The following is a 19071-nucleotide window of genomic DNA, read 5'->3' as shown; positions in this document are numbered from 1 at the left end:
AGTTATGCAGAATCAGCAGCTGTTATTTCTGAGTCACTTATTTCTAATAAACACTGCAGGCTCTCATGTTGTTAGAAAGTATAGGTGCTTCTGCACTTTGAATTTATATCCTTGGTTCAGGAAGGATAAGTCTGAAGCAGCATTTTAGCAGCTTAATTTTTTTTTATACAGATCTTGAGAGGTTTGATGTTTGCGTTTGTACCAATCAATTCCAAAAACCTGCAAATAATTCTTGTTAATGTGGAGACTGAGTTATAGCCCACAGCATGTAGAGTTCTGACATAACAATATTGAAATGCAAAAGCTTTAATGAAAAGTTCTTTGATGAAGTAATTAAAATGTTTGAAATTAAGACATCAAACCAGTTAAATTGTCTAAAGGAAATTGAAAAAGTGTGAAAATTGAAGTAAAACTACTCTGTGTCTAAAACTTTGTAAAGCTCATGATGATTTCTGTATATTCCCAGAAAAACAGTTCTGGAATTACTAACTCTTTAAACAAAAATGAAATGGGAGAAATATTTGATAGGCAGTTGCCTGGGTAGTACAAACTAAGACCAAGCAGAAAACAGATTGTAGGCACATAGAAATTAAAGGAATGGATTGTAGTAGATGGGCAGGTGTGTGTGTGTATGTGTGTTTGTTTGTTTTTAAAACCCAGTGCTTTTCTCCATTTAGGCCATACTTGGTAATTCAGAAAACTTACTTTTTTAGAGTTAAGAAGACCAAGGAAACAGTAAAATCGAAGGGGTAAAAGCAGATTTTAAAAAAGTGACAGGTGAGAAATGGGGAACATACTGAAGAATTTTACTAGATATTCTCATGTTATAGTTTCATAGGCAAAGAAGTGGATAATTTTGGCCTAAACTATTTCTGCCCCAATTGGGGAATGTTTTAAGAAAAAAAAAAAGGCCGTATTTGTAATAAATTTGTCATAAGGATAGTTACAAAAATATTTAATCCTATATTTAGATACTAATTGGAGCTATTTTATTCCATCTCCTCCTTCTTATGGTGTCTTGCATTGGATATTTAGCAACTTTTTCATGAAGCTATCTATTTATAAATTCCTTAAAAATACAATTTCTCCCAGAAATAAGGATTTTTAAGAAAATATCATCAACTCTTTAAATGGTTGTGATGCTCTGCTAGAAAATAAATGTTTAGTTTGCCAGTCTACTGTAAGTACTAAGATTTTTATGTTGAAAAGCCATGTTCAAAGCCTGGTTTATCTATTAGTATAGACAGTGCAAGAAGTCTGGTTGTCTGCGGTAGGATTTGAGTAGGTTGGGGAACATTGTGCTTTAAATGATAGGTTTCTGTATCAAATATATATATTTTTCTTTAATATTACATGCTTGATTCTTTTTAGTAAAACAAAAATACACATACTTTTTTACTTCAGTGGATATAATTCTTGTTTGAATATCAGTTTCAGCTTGCTTGTCAGTATATTGCTTTATTTTTTACTGAGATTGTTTTCTCTTTCTAAATGAAAAATAAGCATTGGTATGGAGAATATGTTGTGTTCTCGGTTTTTTCCTGCAGTGCTGTTGAGAGGACTTTTGCTTAAAGAATGCAACTGTAGTTGGTGAGGAGTGTTATGTTAGTATTGCAACTGTTTGGTGGGCTGCATTTCCAAAGGACCTCTTCTATAGACAGTGTACTTGGCTAAGAAAAACTTGTTCCCCTGATAACATCATTTCTTACTGGCTTGTGTGGTTGATAGTGCAAGCATCTAATAGGTTTGTCTTCAAAACATTATTCGTTTCCAATATGGTCTTTTTTAATGGATTGTTATTACAAGAGGGATGCTGAGATGAGGTAATTTACACAGCAGGAACAATTACACAGCACCCTTCTATTCTGCTCTTTCAAAGCCATGGAAGTAGACCAACCTAGAATCTAATGTGTTGTCTGACTTGAACCCTTCAAAGCAGAGCTATTTAATTTCCTTGGTGTATTTTTTTATAGCCAGTACTTTGGTCTTGCATAACTTTAACACTTGCATCTTGTCCAACAGCAAAAACTCCCCATTTCTTGCGTCTTCAGAGTGTGGAAGTCAATGCAGGACAGTTTGCTACTTTTCAATGCACTGCCAATGGTGGAACAGACTCAAGTGACAGACTTTGGTTACAGGTAATTTCTTTTTTTCCTTATGCTGTGATATCTGGAGAGAGGAGAGAGTCTGAAAGGAATGTAAAACGTGAAAAATTATGGGCTGTCAATTTCATCAATATTAGATTTTATATTGCCTTTGAACTGCTCTGTGGTTGGTGTTCTTTTGTAGAAAGTGCTACTGGGATATTTTCTTGCTTTGTTTCAGTGGAATGCCTTACTAGAAATAAAGATACTATTTTCCTTATGTGTGGCAATCATGAGTAAAGGCTAAATCCCCAAGGAAGAACAGATGACTTTCTTACAATATCTGTGCTGGCTAATTGTGGTATTACGCATAATGATTTTGTAGGCTTACCTCTATCTCTGTTCAGTATTTTCAGCTAAAATTCCATTCTTACAATTTAGGTGTAGAGAAGTCCATGTATAACAGTCAAATCTGACCTTCTATATTACAGAGCCAAAGAATCTTACTTATATTCATTGAGTCCATTTTTTTTTACTGAATCGGTAATGAAGCTTCTAGATGGGTGTCAGATCTTGACTTAAAGTCTGTCCAAATCATTCTCTTTCAGTAAAGATAGTGTTCCCTTATTCATATGCGTTGCCTGGTATCAAAAGCATGCTTATTTTGCTTCATCTCTTTTAATAATGGGGGTGGAAGTTTAAAGGCACTCTTGCTGCCATTATTACACAGTTGTTCCCTACAGCAAGCAATAGCAAGTGTTTGTACAGCAGCATCCAGATTTCAGTGATTTTCCTTCATGAAAACCAACATGCTAGAACTGAGACTTTGTGAGAAGGAAGTAAGGACAATCGAAATAAGTGAAGCAATGGCTGAGAAGTTCAGTCAGATGAAGCTGCAGTACATGGAGAAAGAGGGATAGATGAAATTGGCAGTGGTAACAGGTGGACTTAGAAATGAAATTCTTTATGCTTTTAAACAATTTCAGGCTTTTACTATAGTTAACCTTTTCCATTGCATTTGCATTTTGTAAATTATTTGTGTCAGGTTAAACAACCGAGTAGTTACAAAAAATCTAACAGAAAAACCCTAAAATCACTTGAAAAGCAAAGCCTCGTATTTATCTGTATATGAATGATGAATTGTTAAGTCTGTCCAGAAAGAGCCTGATCAAATGCATTGAAGGCAATGAAGATCTCCTTTGGTTTTTTTTTGGGATTACGTGGGTATTTCCAATCTCTTGCTGATACAAGGCTGATATTTTTCTAGTGCTCCAGCACCTTAAAGACAGTATTCACTGTTGAATTGATAGAATTGGACTCCTCTCTTTCTGAAGATGCCATGATTTTTTGAAAGGATTATTTTTCTAGTCGTGAAAGGGTTTAGCATGTATGGGAAAATAACAGGTTTCTATTTCATCAGTTATATCCTTTCTAAAACCTTTGAACTTCAATGTAATGCTCTACTGTAAAACTGAAGGTAGAATTCAATGTAAGGAAATCCTCATTCCATTCAGTTTTTCCAAATGCTTCAGGACAGTACCATTTCACCTTTAGTTTTTTTCACAGAATTTAGGACACACAAATTCTTTAGCAGAATGTAATTTATTTATTGTAGAAATTAAATACCCTTCTAGACCTTATGTAATACAAAACTATTTTATTAACAGCATAGCAATTCCAAAATATCTGAGCTTAGTTGTTTCCTTGTTTATACATGATTATGAGATTTTTTTTTCTATATGAAGGATAAGAAAGTAGTGACAGACAGACTTTTGGAGGAATTCTATCTTTCTACAGGGCCACTTTTATTTATTCTGCCTGTACAACTATAGGTCCCCCTGCTAATCAGCCTAAGGTTGTGCAAATTCCAGGTGTGACTTTGCGTAAGAATGTTTTAGAAGTTGACAGGGATCTCCCGGATAGCTTGGATTTAGTTTTGCACTTGTTTGCCAGTTTCCACAGATGTCTGCTGCAACTTACAGTAAGACTGATCAAACAGCCCCATGCGTGGGGTGCTGCGAATTGAGGCTGTGAGAGAACAGTTCCCTACAGGGTCAGCTGTATCTTAGCGCACTAGGAGGTCATTAATGGGTAACATATCCCAGCCCTTGCAGCTGTTCATTCATACCTGACTCTCTGGTTTCGTGGTGTGGTGTTGAGGAATTGTGTATATGCCTGTGTGTGACATCCCTTGACACTGCTGCAGGACTGTGAGTGCAATGCAGCTATAGTAACAACTGTCAGAAAACATGGAAACATCTTGTACATCATATGACTGGTCAAATGGACGTTGAAGATCCCTGTGTTCACAGTAGCACTAATATTCAACTACAAAACATCTTAATAAAAGACATTCTTATGTACGCTAGAGCCAGAATAAAATGAACACCGATCCCTGGGATCACTTATGCTGGCACTCAGGTAAGAGGCATTCAGGTTTTAGTGGTACTGCGAACAAATCATGCAATCTCTGTGATATGCTTAGTTTGTTCACCTGTAAGACTAAGCCTTTTCTATTATCCTTCTGGTGGTCTGTTTCATTACAACAATAAAACCTTAAGGGTACATAATAGTAAATAAATAAATAAATACAGTTGAGTGATACTATCAGGGGCTTTTCAGCATTTCTGCCATGTAAGTCATATCAGGAGACCTAATCTGTTTGGATTTGACAGTTTCAGAATACCATGAGATAATTTGCTCCCAAATGATTTCCAGTACCTGTCACTTTTTTCTCAGATTCATGTTGTTAGTCTGAAGTGCAGGTAAATTGCCAGGATGAAATCACAAACCCACTGAATTCAGTGACATTTCTGCAGTTTCCAGTAGTGGCAGGATTTCACTACTGTACTTCTGACTCTTATTTAGTACCTCTCTGTTTCTATGCAGCAGAGTTTGAGTTTAGAGGTACACATTTATTTAATGAACAAATTCTTTACTTTTTACAGTCTGCTGGACAGTGAGGGTTGTATTTTCTTTAAAACAAATGAGTAGTGTTGAGTTGGTTCATTATTTTAGTCTCCATGTCTTTCCTAAGTACTTGCTGGAAACAGCATACATGTTTTAGGTCTAATAATGCCCAGGCCTTGAAGCAATCCTAAGTGAAATCCATAAATCATACTTCACTTGCCTCAGTTTTTTTTTTTTTTTTTTTCTCTTTTCAAGTCTTTCCTACTCTTATTCCCTATGGAACATGAAGTCTTTTAATTTATGGAGTATTGTAGAACTTTCTACAATTGAAAGGGCCTGGAGGGAATCACAATTCATATGTTAGCTGCCCAAATTAGACCACTGAGGCAAGAAATTTGTTTCATGATGCTGTGATCAGTATTTGCTCTTTTGGGAAAGGGAAGACAGAAAGCTGTTTACCTACTGCATAGTGCAGAAAAAACATTTTTCCTCATTCCACTAGGCAGCCATACTCCCTAGTTCATGAGCTGTGATTGTAAGCTTGTCAGATAATCTCACAGCAAATTGAGGGTATTTTCAGTCATACCACTTCAGGTTAAATTCAAATGAAAGGACTCAAGAAAACCATGTAGTAAAACCATCATACAAGTTTGTTATTGTCATTGTAATGAGTGTCTGGTTAATAAGGTCATTGGTTAAACTGTATGTTTATGAATTCACATCTGCACTAACTTATGTTCTTAGTGTAAACATACCTTAAAAATACATCTGAATTTCTACAATTAAAAGATGTGTCTAATCTGCTTACATTTTCTTTTTTCACATCTGTGAACAACACAGGTTATTGCTAGTATGTGATGACTCTTTCTCTCCTATTGAATGGTTGAGCCAAAATGTCATTCCTGTGCTCCCACTGTGGGAAAGAAATGAACAGATGCAAAACTGAACCATTAATGGTCAAATGAAAGCAGCTGAGACAGTCTTGTAAAAAGCCTCCTAGTGTCCAGTAACTTGGCATAGGAAACACAAATCTGAATTATAGGAGAGAGGGTGTAGAATTCCTTTTTGGAAGTAACGTGGTTTTGGTGCAGTGTATTGGCTTGCAAGGAATTGGCTTGGTTTTCCATAGCTTCTGAGGTCTGTCTCCATCGCTTCATTTTCCCATCCTCATCTGCTGCTCCTCGTTATTTGCAGTGGGTTGGTTCAGTTGCCTCTGTGTGCTGCTTTTTCTTAGAATGAGCTACAGTATGATTTACAGGAAATTGCTGTCAAGACATACCCAGATATAATGAAATTCCATTTTAATATCAAACACAATCTTTTGGTATTGCAATTACATTTTTCAGACATGTGCTTTGACTCGATGTGAGTAGCCTTTCTTGAGAGAGCTTCCTCAAAGAGTGGAAAGCTGTAGCTGATGAAAAAGAGAGATCATCACTTCACTGCAGTAATTTACTTTTCCTGGCTTTATTCTAAAACACTGTTGAAATGTAAATAGTTACTTTAAAATGTTATTCTCAGACACATAAATTGTATTGCAGAAATAGAGAACTAAAAGTAGAAATTTGCTGAAGGTGAGCAGGTAACAGTAGGTTCTCAGGATATGTCTGACAGCTGTAGTAAGCAGCATCGTCAGATTTACCAGTAGCAAGAGACTAATGGATATTTTTTGATAAAAGGGGGAGAGGGTGAAATCTTTCGTACCTTGGTTTGTGCATGCAGGATGTGTACTACTTCATTTGCAGCCAAGAAACTAAGAACAGTATCATTTTAATAGCCAATCTCTCTTCTATCTTACATAAATAGTTTATTTTGATTTGTCTTTTCTTTTCGTCTTTCTTGAAAGCTGTCTTTCACCCTATTCATTGTATTTTTTTTTATCCTCAGTAATCTTTGGCTGAAAGTGTGAAGACTATGAGAGATTTTATTCATCTATATACAAAACTACCTGTATGCATTATTTATTATTTTTTCAAAGGAAGAGATATAGTCCTGTGTCAGAGGGAGTTCTGGAAAGTAAATTGTTTTCCTCAGGAATACAAATGTACCCAAATGACAGATATCAAAAACATCCTTGCAAGAATGTAGAACAAGTGAAATTACTCCTTGCAGATGAAAATCAAATAGATTTATAGGATATACAAAATTGTCTGTGTGTGTGCGTGTGCTTGCTTATGTAAATTACATACAGTAACCCAGAAGGTGAATGAAGTTCTGGACTTCCATAACAATTTTTTGTTGTGCTGTATACTCTCTTAGACTTTCCCATAATTATCATTTTCATTGCCAAGTTTTGAAGCACTTGAGGAAAAAGAAATGTTTTGGCCGTTTTGATAGTGGAGCACCAATTCAACTGTAAAATCATACATCTGTCTTATAACTTGGTAACACAAACAGGTGGAACTATTGATGTAAACTGTACAATGAGATAGGCCTAAAGGTGTTCTTTTGAATATATGTTCTTAAAGTATTTATTGTTTGATGAGTAGGTGTATTTGTGCACTACAGGAGTGCACAAGACCATTTTTCCTCCTGCTCATCAATAGTTCAGTCTTCCAAGACTGGTCAAACCACCTTGTGCACTGCAAATTGTCTAGAGTCTATTGCCTTGAGAAGAACTTTAATGACATCAATCAGCTGAAGATTTTGCCAAGATTGCATGCATCCTGAAGCATGTGCCTCCTGATGTGTTTGTAGTAGATAACCTGAGATTATTTTATTGTTAGAAGAACAATTAATGTCCTATAGAAAGGGACTCTATACATTACTGCATTGGTGAAAGTTAAATATTTTTTTCTTTTTTTAAATTCTGGTGATTATTTAATATTATTTCTAGATTTTGGAATGTTAATTTCTTTGTGTCCTCCTTGCCACTCATGTATATATTTAGTGCTTTTTTTTGCAGTATATATTCTGTTTTTTCTATTAATTGTTATTAATTAGTTTTAGGTTCTTTTCAGTAATTGCACAGTAACCTTACCATATGGCAGAAAAATGTCTGTGAAGAACAGAGTGTGATATATATTGTGTTTGTGTATTGTGTTAGCGTGGTTGTCTTAGGCAGTGTCTAAGGAGCTGTGATCTTTGGTAAAGCCCTCATTATCTGCCTTACATATGAATTATCTGATGCATATAATACACTTTTTTTACATGGGCTTACTGGTTTTATTCTTGTCTGAGTATAGGTTTGACTAATGCTTCTCTGATGCTAAGATTTCTCTTACAGTGTCTTTAATTATTAGCAATACCAGCAACTAGGAGAAATTAATGAATTGTGGACTGTTAATGATAAGTCCCAGTGAATGTATGCAAGAAGCAAACTGTTACATTGAAATTGATCTATCTGTGAAGTGTTTTGACTATGCTGAGGTTTGGAGGTGGCAGAAACCTTTGAGGCTAGTGATTTTATTAGTAAGCTGTGTGCAGCTGAACGTGTTTGGAGTGTGGTGGACATGTCCATTAAAGGTGGCTTTTCCCCTTGGACGCCAAGTTTTCTGTTATAGTTTAGCTTCAGCAGCACTAAGTGGTACAGCAGGCACTGTGTACTCTTCCCTTGTATGAGGAACAGTGAATGGCACAGCTGGAAAAAGTCAAATGCCTGATGGTGGAGCAGCTATTCTGAATTTATAGCTTTCCATGACTTCTATGACGTAGTGCCACTGTAACAATGGAGCCAGAAATAAGCCTTATATTCTCTCCTGGAGAAACACTGGAGAAGTCTGGCCAGCGAAGCTGCTGTACAGGCTGCGCCTCCCAATCCACCCAGACTGGAACGCACAGCACAAAAAAAAAAAACATATGAAGAAATGCCAGTGAATTTTGTTATTAATACTAAAATAATTCGGATAGGGGTAGGTGGAAGAATAAACGTCACTTCTATCATCATGTACCAGCCCCATCGTTCCTAAATGGTGTGGAAGTGTTACCCAAAATAGTGGAATTCTGGTGAAAATACTTAACTGAAAGTTGTGAAGTTGTATGTTATGACATTACTCAAAATCCCTTGAATCAGAAACTCTTCAGGACAACAAGCACAACAGACCATGTTGGTAGTGATGTCAAAAAAGACATCAAAAAACTTAAGGGGATGTAAGCAAATTTGATTATTTTTAAAAACCGTAAAAGCCTAAGCAACCCTTGATGAAGTAGGAAAAAAGTAGCGAAGATAGAAGAAAGATGTGCTTTCCTCTGCAGTGGTGCTGGTCATCCATCAGGTTGCAAGGAGTGATAATGGGTGATGTTCTCCAAAGGCCTTCCTTTGTCACCTGTCTAGCAGAGGTGGAGTCTGCTCTGCCAAGAGTGTGCTTGTGACACTAAAATATGCACTTGCTATCCAACTAGTATACCCAACTGTTCCTGCTTATGAAGGCAATGTGGGGTCTGATTTTTTTAATAGAGGCATTAAAGTTTGAAAAAGCATTTTTCTCACAAAAATATTGTCCCTCATCTGCTGTTTTTTTGACAATCTCCAGTATCCAAAAGAGATTTGAGAGAAGAAGTGAACATGAAGCATTCATGAATTGTAGAAGTTTTGCTTTTTAGAGGTACACTGTAAACTCTGTTAATCCACTGGGACCTTCATTATGGACAACAGTGCAAAACCTTAAGAGACGTGGGGAAAGCTTGGCAAAGTTTGTTTGCAAATAATCTGAACAATGAGTGGATTTTGATCTTCTACATTGGCGTATTATATCTATAGTGTCACAAGTACCACACAAGAGAGCTGTTACTATTTTTGTATTATAAGCTGATACAAAACTTGAACTCTGGGTAAAATACTTGTGGTAACAGGTAATAATAGTTCTTGTTTCTTCTTCCTTTTCTCCCGGTTTTTAATATGTATCTCAGGTATTCAGAAGCTACCAAATATTAATGAATTGACTGCATACCTTGATTTGTAGAAAATTTGCTTATCTGCAGACAAGTATGCATGTAGGTCAGAGAGGATACACATAAACCTTTCCCTTCCTCCATCTGATGAAGTGACCCATAAGAAAAGTTATTCTGGGATTACCTTTATCAGTCAAACCTTTTGGAAATTCTTGTCTGATTTTAAAAATGAAGCAACCCAAGGGTTCACTTTTCAAGAAACTCATTGTGATATGTTAGCCTTCCAGTTTTTCTGGAGTGTTAAATAATAAAATGGTGATTAGCAGACATAAGATAATGAAACAGTTGACCTGTGCCACAGAGGGCTGGTTAAGTTCAGCTTTCCTTTCAAGAGTGCAGGATGTTGGCCTGTTTCTGGATCCCGAAGACTGCCTTGATATGAGGCACTGTTCAGCAGCAGAAGAATCACTTAAGGACACACAAGAATTAGGGAACTGATGAAATAAATTCAGTAAGTTTTCTGTGCTATGCTAGACCTTTGGAAGGAAGAAACAATGACATTTACCATGAATACTGTAGGTAAAATGTATAAACTTACTACTGGGAGGAAGATACCTTGTTCAAATTGGAGTTCAGGAGAGGCTTTTTTAAAAAAGAATAAAGGCTGCTGAAGCTGTTTTGAGGCAAGGAGAACAAAGTAGAATTTAAATCCAAGGAGAACATGATGGGAAGGAAACAGACCACTGGGGAAGGTGAGTGTTGGGGGTGGGAGCTATTAGACTGTGACTTGATTAGTGATTGTCTCAGTAATTAAGACTGAAACACCTCCAGCCAAAGCCCTCTATATCAGCTTCCTTGTTACATGAACCAACTTGTGCCTTCATTTCTACTGATTATTGCTTCTATGGTTGTTCACTAATTGCACTGTCAGAATTGAGAGGTTTATTACAGCTTTCTTTTCTGCCTCTGTTTTTACCATTCATTCCTCCCATTTGGAAGAATCTATCCAGGAGGCAGTAGTTGAGCCCATAATGATTTGTCATCCTCAAATCTGTGTGTGTTTCTTTCTTGGCTGCTTCTTCCTTACCTGTTGGGTAGGACACAGTGTTGCTTTGGCTTTGCCTGCTATTCTCCTTGTTTTAAACTTTGCCGTAGACTTCGAGCTGGCCCCAGAACTTGCACGTTGGGAGTTTGTTCTTCCCATGCTGCCTTTCTTCCCAAGATTAGTGCTTTTGAAGTGAAGGAAATGTGGGGCATGAGTGCATTGGTTGTTAAATCTCCCATTGTGTAGTTGCCTAGAAAAGACGTGCATTACTAGGCTTTGTATAGTGTGTACCAATGAAAATTAAGCTAATGAGCTCTTCTTCCTCGCTTTCTCCTCATCACTTTGCTCCTTTCTAGCCCCTCCATAAGTCTGGCATCTGCAGAATGCCAAGCCCCAGAGTATTTAAATTTCTGTATATGTTCACTTCACAGTTTTTAGCAAGGTGTTCATCCTAGGTCTTGGAATTTTAAACACAAATAGGAGGATTATGAGAAGTACTAAGTGTTGTGTACTTCAAAGAATTAAAATACAGCATTAGAGTAAATGACTTTATAAGTAGGGCTGCAAGTTCAACAAAATGCATGGTAGATACATGGATCCTTGCCATAATTTTTATTCAAGTATTAAACTCCCTGTTAGATATTTTCTGGTACATTGTTTTCTTCAGATGTTTCTGAGGCTGTAGTTTCCTACAACTCATTTTTTATTGTATTGTGTGCTATTAAAAATGAATGGAAAAAAGATTTGGGATTTTACATATTTTGTGAGCACTGGCAAATTGTTAGAGGAGATAAACTCTTCTTAGCTGCTCTGGAATTTAAAGTAAAAATAAAAAATAGACTGAACAGGTGTTTAGTTTTTGGATTTATTTTTCTTACTTCTAAAATGTCTACATAATAACAGATTTTTTTCCTGTCAGCATGATACAACATAATTTCAGTATATGAGTAGAGAGTAACTGCTTTGGTTAAATTACACAGAGTTTAATGATTCCAGAAAATGCATTATTTTTGTTTACTTTCTGTGTTTGTAACTGTGTCTTCAAATAGACGTCAGTGCTTAATATTTGATGTGATTACTCAATGTGTAACTTAAATAATATTTTACGGTACTACCTGACAGCTCCAGCCAGTACTTAGGTTTAGTCATAATAAACAGGGACTTCAGGAGGCCTCTGTAATTTGAAGAAAAGGCTCAGTTATCAAACATGAAATTAGTGAAAGGAGAAGCCTTTCTTGAAAGGTAAAATAATAATAGTTTGCTTGAATGCCCATTAGTTACACCTGCAGAGTGCAATTCCATCTCATAGCAGAATAATTCCAAATAGGACAATAATATTCTTTTTCCATCATGGCCTTATTCCTTGAATGAAATAGAGTTGTTAACTTAGATGGAATAAATACTGGATAATCACAGGATATGTAATGGCTCTAATCTAGACTGACAAACAGTTGTCTTGGTTATGAACACGAATCTAGAAATTCAGAGGTAGCCATCTTAGTTCCTGGAATTATATGAACTCTGCAAAGCAATATTCCTGAGGTATTAATTACTATTTGATTTAGGTTTTATACACATTTTAAACAAAAATTGCTTCTGGCCTTGCTGATTTTATTTGAGATCCCACTGGTATAACTCTAATCACAATTTTATATGTGTACGTATATGGAAGTGGGATAATGCAAACCCTTTCTTCTGTTAAAAGTATAAAAAGCTGCCTAATCTACCCATATGGACAGAGGATGACTGATGTTTCCTTTTAACTCTCTACTCACAAAATTGCTGATACATGCCTTGAGTGTGATTATCACTGGTAATGCTGGATGTAACATCCCAGAAGTTCAATGCCTTTGAATTGCTGCTACGTTTTTGTTAAAAGTATTTCTGAAAGGTTTAATATATAGATTGTTGCTGCTAAATTGCTGTTCATTTAAAAGACTTAGAGTTAGTTCATTGCCTAGAAGAGCCAGTAAGTGTAATTTAAATAACTATAACCTATTTTTTTTCATTCTAACTTGCCCAAAATGGAAAAGTAACATGCATTTTAACAATGCTTTTAACTGTCTGTACATGTATTTAATATATTGGTATTGGGAATATGGGTTTTTCAAGCTGTGTAAATCCTGAAGTTAAATTAACCTTATTTTTTATATCCCTGTATATTAAATAACTTGGTTTTTAATAGAAAATTTATTCTTACAAGTGACTTACCAGTTACATATTTTTATTAGTTGGCTTAAATGGCATTTCTTTATATATGTATTTGGTATTTTTTGAAAGCTTTCTCTGAGCATTTGAAAATGCACAGGTTCCTCAGCTGCCAATGGAATCTGTTACTTTAATTTTTGGATCTCAGTATTTATTCTATGACCATAGTTCTTGTGTTCTAAGGAGGTGAGATAGCTCTGCCCTGGGGATGTGGCCTTTGTAGTCCGAGTAGGTCTAACATTAAATGATTATGGCAGCTTCCTCTTTGTAAAGAATGAAGTATCCTGTTCACACAGTTCTCAAAGTCCCAGGGGCAGGAAAAGCTAACAGCCCTAATCAGTAGTAAAGCCTCAGACTTTTGTGTGGCAAATCAGGGCTAAAGTAAAGAAAGTTAAAAGAACCATATTTATTTTTGAATTGTATTTTAAAAAAACCCCAAACAAACAAAAAGCCCCACCCAGAAAACAGGATACTACAAATTTGCTCAAACAACCTGTGCTAGTAGGCTTTAATACCAGTACCATAGTGTTATATTGTTAATCATTAATTTTATCCTCTTTTCTGGAATGGGATCAGTAAATTATGGACTTCTCATTTTTTTGTTTAATTTTCAATAAAATGTCATGTATTTGGGAAGACTCAGGCTTTCATGTAAAAAGTGAGAATTTGCAAGACCTACTGGTAAATTGAAGAATCTCAAAAAACCTGAGAGGAAAGTTTTAATGACTATAGTTAGTATAACAGCATATCATAATCGAACTCTTATTTGTGGGAGTTTATATTGTTGCATTCGTGAGTGATGAAAACTTACTTTTCTGAAGGCTACTAAAAATAGTTCTTTGTAAAGAAATGGTAATGGGATGTGCTAGAATGTTTAATAAACAAATTTTCATTTGATATGTTATTTTTAGCCATTCTAAATGAAATAGCTGTTAGCAGTCAGCACTGAGAGCTGGTAATTTATCACACAGTGAGCTGAAATGGGCCTGTTAAACACTGGAAAAAAAGATACCAAACCTGGGTAACTTACTGAAATCATTGCAGTAAATCAGGGGAAACAAAATGTGAATCACAAATAAAGGGAGTGAAGCTGGATGTGTGGGTACTGCTACAACAGAAACTATTCTGTATTCATATATCAAATTGTTAATAGCATTTTTTCAGACTAAAAATAGTCTTCTGTCATTTGTCTACTGCTGAAGTAAGAGTTTGGGAGAAGTTGTAGGTGTGGGATTATTTTTTAAAATTTTTTTCTGCGCAGCCTTAGTAACTGTCTTCCAGTTGCCTAGAGGATTGAACAATGCCTATAGATTGAACTTTCCTTATACTTGAATTCATTACCTTCATTACTGCTCCTTTATGCTTAGGCTTAAATCAATTAGGCAGCTCTCCTGCTCATTTACTGTCATCCCAGAAGGGAAGGAAAACTTGCTCTCTTGGGCTGTATTTTTTCTTGTGGAACGTAAAGCAATTATGTTTCTTTGTCTTTGTCTGTTACAGACACTATATTTTCCTTGAATATATTTCTTCCCAAAGAGATTAAAGAAAGAAATTGGGCTTTTTTCTTCTCCTTTGAGTTCTAGTAAAAAATGTCATGCTAGTGATTCTGTGGGACTATTTGAGTTCTAACATATAATTAGACACTCTACACATTGCCTCCATGAGTTTGCAATGTTCAAGAGAATTCAGTCAAGATAATCTTTATTGATAATAATCATCTCCCATATATTTTACAGCTTTGTTTTAGTATTAATAATAAAGGCTTTTTATTCCAAGCTCTTTCATGAATTTTGAAGCCACCATTATTAATTTTCTAACTTTTTTCCCCTGGGTTTTTTGTGGAGGGAAAATTTGCTCAAACCCAATATTTTACAGCTTTGTTTTAGTATTAATAATAAAGGCTTTTTATTCCAAGCTCTTTCATGAATTTTGAAGCCACCATTAATAACCTTTTCTCACCTGGATTTTGGTGGAGGGAAAATTTGCTCAAATCCTCTGTGGAACCAAGCTGAGTTACATTTAAGGCTTCTCTGGATTTTTCATTTGAGCAAGTGATGTGTGCTTCCTGGTCTGATTCGGCCTCTCTTTTTTTCAGTTAAAATTATTGGTATGTGAATCAATGGCATGTGTCACAAAGCCATGTAAGTCAATTATTTGATCAAACTAAGATTTCCTGTTGTAGAACAGCAGTTAAAACATTCAAAATCAGGTGAGATTAGTATATTTGAGAATTGGCAGAAGGTGAAAAAGATTATGGGACCCAGGTGAAATAGTAATTTATTGTAACTGCTACAGTGCATTGATTAGTTCCAATTTCCATTCTAAATATGCATGAAAAAGATGAGAAATATATCCTATAGGGATGGGTATTGGAGCAGTTGCCTTCAAGGACTGCTGGCAGTTTCTGTGAACACCCAGACTGTGAAGTTCAGGGTTTTTACCAGCCACTTGGAGGTCTGAGAGGATGGTGTGGTAGGAGACACTTCTCTGTATAGGGCCAGCAGGGGCTGTGTATGCATCATGTCTTGCCATGATTGCCCCTCTTCATGGACTGCATATTAAGGCAGAGATTACAGTGGCATTGCCTAATCCTTTCCCTTCATTTCTTTCTCTATGGAAACAGCAAGAAATTGTGAATTTAAAATATTTACAGTTCTTCATTTGTATGGTAACTCATGAGAGTCCTGGTAAATTGTGGATGAAGGTTCCCCATGTGGAAGGGGGGGTGTTCTGTGCAGGCTGTAGAGCAGAGTAGTTTGTTCCCACTCTAAATGAGCTGAGCAAGTTTAGGTGCTAGAATTAATCAGTGTGTGGCACTATGTTTTTTCCCTGGGGAATAACTTATCCTATTTCTTGGCAGGATAAAAAAGCCTGCATGCATGTTGCATGCCTTCCTGATGTTGCAGCTAGAAAAATGGGAATAGTGATATGGATGGGTGTAATGTAACCGTGAGATTTGGATATGTTTGGGATCCTTCAAGAGCCTGAAAGCTGTAGTAACATAATTTAAAACTGGCTTGTGATTGATCAGCAGTTCCGATTACCAGGATTAATTAAGTTATTGTATTAGGTAAGAAATAACATGGCTTTTAAGAAATACTCATTCTCCAAACTCCTAATTAACCCACTGCTTATCTCCTGTTATCAGCAGCCATTCTTGCTAGAAGGATATTACAGTGGCAAAAATAGTAGTTTTGAAATAGTAGTTTGAAATGTTTCTCTCCAAGTTTAGGTTTTTGTAACTGCCATGCCACATCACAGAAGCTGCTTTATCAGCAGCTCAAACTTTGAGGAACCTTAAGGAGCTGTCAACTATCTGAAGGAATTCTCAATAATTTACAACTGAATAATTTTTAAGACATGATAGCACATTCTTCTTTCGACATCTTACAACCTTTTTTTTCCCTTTCACATTAGCTTTACATCATCCACTTCTTTTTGAACAGGAAATAACTCTACTGTGCATTAGAATCAGTATTTATTGTTAATTATGTTGCATCTTTGGTATAACAGCATGATTAACTTCGACTTGGTTTTATGATTTATGGATGAGTTTAATTTTGTGTGACTGTTGTTCAAAATTCTTCTGTTACAATTTGTATTTCAAGGATACTTCCAATTTAGTGGCAAATAAGACCATAGTAAAATGACATCAGTATTTTCTGTTGTCTTAAATTCAGCTGGAGAAGCTACAGACACCAGGGCAGAAAAACAGACATCAGCAGTGTTGTTGGTTTATAGAAGCTTGATAGTGCAGGACCCTTGATCTGCTTGAAGCTCCTCAAGTCAGAGAAACACTAAACATAGCTGGTGTCAGTATTTACCATCAGACATTGTGTGTGCCTTCCTGGAGAGAGTGATTGTTATGAAGTGCTAGTTGGGGTTTTCCAGTTTGTCTTCATGTTTCGATAGTGGTTGCAGCATTCTGTTTGTTGGAATACATATCACTGTATGAGAAGTGCTTCTCTCTTGTTTGCTTGTTTGGGTTAATGTTGTCAGTACATTTTGGTGGTTGGTTTGATTTTATTTTTTTTTCCATCCAGCTTTCATAATTCAATCATTACACATTTTCTGTGGGATTGTGAGTGTTCATAGTGCACATATCCTATTTCATGGTCAGGTGGAGCATGAGTTCTGATGAGGATTTGAGAGCCAAGTCTCTCTGCCATTATCTTTGTGTGAAAGGATGTGGCAAGTTGTCATCTGTGCCTTCTTCTGTCTTTCCCCCTCCGTTTTTCACTCCTTGTGCTCCTCAGCTGTTACAGGGCTCATTTTCTTGTGCCATACATATAATGTGTTGAATTGACAGCAAGACACTGTGCTGAAAAAGAAACTACCCAGTTTCCAATGCCATGTTGAGAAAGTGAGAGATGGAGACAACTTCAGGTCATTTACCTGATTAATCTCTGCCTAGTCTCTTCTACCAGAGTCATTGATAACTTCTTGGGTGGGTGCTGCTATGAGAACCATCCACTAATGTTTCCCTGAAAAATGCATATCCCAAGCAGCAGATGCAGGAAGGGAAGAGAAAGCACCAACTGACTATGCTGGGCTTCATTTTCTAAAAAGTAAATAAATTTAAGTATTTGTGTAAAACAAGCTAAGCAACTAAATGTTACGTTGTTCTCAAATCTTTCTATTAGTTAATCTATAAAGAGTTGAAAGCAGCTGTTAACAGGTTAATGGTTGCCCACTCATGATGAATGGTTTAACTCACATGGGAAGGCAGAAAAGTCTCCCTGTCACACCTGTGAAAGTAACATACAGGCTTCTGCTTTTATATCTCCTCTCCTTCTGGGGAACTTGTGAGAAGTAAAATGGGTTGTCAGTATATATTTTTTTAATATGACTAATCACATTCTTTATTTTATTTTCTTTGCCTAGGGTATCTATGTACGGGATGCACCTTTGAAGGACATAAAAGTGTTCAATGCCCGACGATTTGTAGCTCTTTTCAGTGTGGTGAATGCCACCAAGCAGGACGCCGGCAACTATCGCTGCATGATCCGGACGGAAGGAGGAGTTGGTGTATCCAACTATGCAGAACTGATAGTCAAAGGTACTTCACCATACAAATCAGTATTGGCATGCTCCCTGTGTGGAATCAGGGCTTCCAGTTGCTAATGCAGTAAGAATGTCACCCATAGCCTGTTAAACTTGATAAGAGGTTCAGTAAATAGATTTTGCTTATGTAAATCTTAAGAGTCTATCCAGCTGTAACAAGGGAGTGACAGAAGAAGCCAGGGCTAATTAACTAGGTACTTGTTGATTGCTGTTTTAAGTATTTCCCTAAAATGCACTGTTCAGATCTATACGTCTTTACAAACTTATTTGAAGTATGAACATGATAATTGCTGCTTGCCTGCTTTGTGGGGATGGTATTCTAAAAATATACTTCACACAAAATATGCAAGATTTACATTTAAGTGAACACATAAAATACACATATTTCAGTGTACGGAAGGGTTTTTTTAAATAGCTTGGGGAACACTTAGAACACTTGCTTGCATCCTTTTCTACTGGTGACAGAATACTTCTGTCACTAGTAGAAGAGGATGGAAGAAAGCCATAATTGAGAATAAACTATTTTCCAAAAGTAAGAATAGGGTTTTAGTGAATGCATTGTAGATAAAAATGCAGAGAAACAGGACAAGAGAAGGATGTTGGAAGTAACCAGGGTATGAAGGTAACAAAACAAGAAAAATTGTAGCATGAAAACATAGAAGAGCTGTTTGAATTGACAGATGAAAAAAGAAACAAATAGAGTGGGTGAGATGAGAATGTAATTATAAGGTGTGGTGGGAAAATTGAGGTTATTTCAGTCCAAGCATGAAAAGAAAATAAAGTAGATGGTCAAAAATAGATATGTATGAAAGTCAGCAAAAAAAGGAAGCATGGACTATAACCCCAGTAGGAATGATGAAGCATCTTTCAGACCTAACACAAGTGAAAACAAAGAGGAATGAGCACTGCCTGAAGGACGCAGAGGGAGGA

At 36.2% G+C, this 19071-nt stretch overlaps 1 protein-coding gene across 1 annotated transcript in view; it reads left to right on the top strand.

The window, feature by feature from the left end:
- PTPRM (protein tyrosine phosphatase receptor type M) overlaps positions 1–19071 on the top strand; it is a 442005-nt gene that overhangs the window by 148376 nt on the left and 274558 nt on the right. Inside the window, 2 exon segments of the mRNA XM_030966307.1 lie at positions 2023–2138; positions 17962–18136. Coding sequence (XP_030822167.1) covers positions 2023–2138; positions 17962–18136 — 291 coding nt within the window.

The sequence above is a fragment of the Camarhynchus parvulus genome, chromosome 2 (genome assembly GCF_901933205.1).
Source record: "Camarhynchus parvulus chromosome 2, STF_HiC, whole genome shotgun sequence".
Classification (NCBI taxonomy): domain Eukaryota; kingdom Metazoa; phylum Chordata; class Aves; order Passeriformes; family Thraupidae; genus Camarhynchus; species Camarhynchus parvulus.
This window is presented reverse-complemented; position numbering and strand designations above follow the sequence as displayed.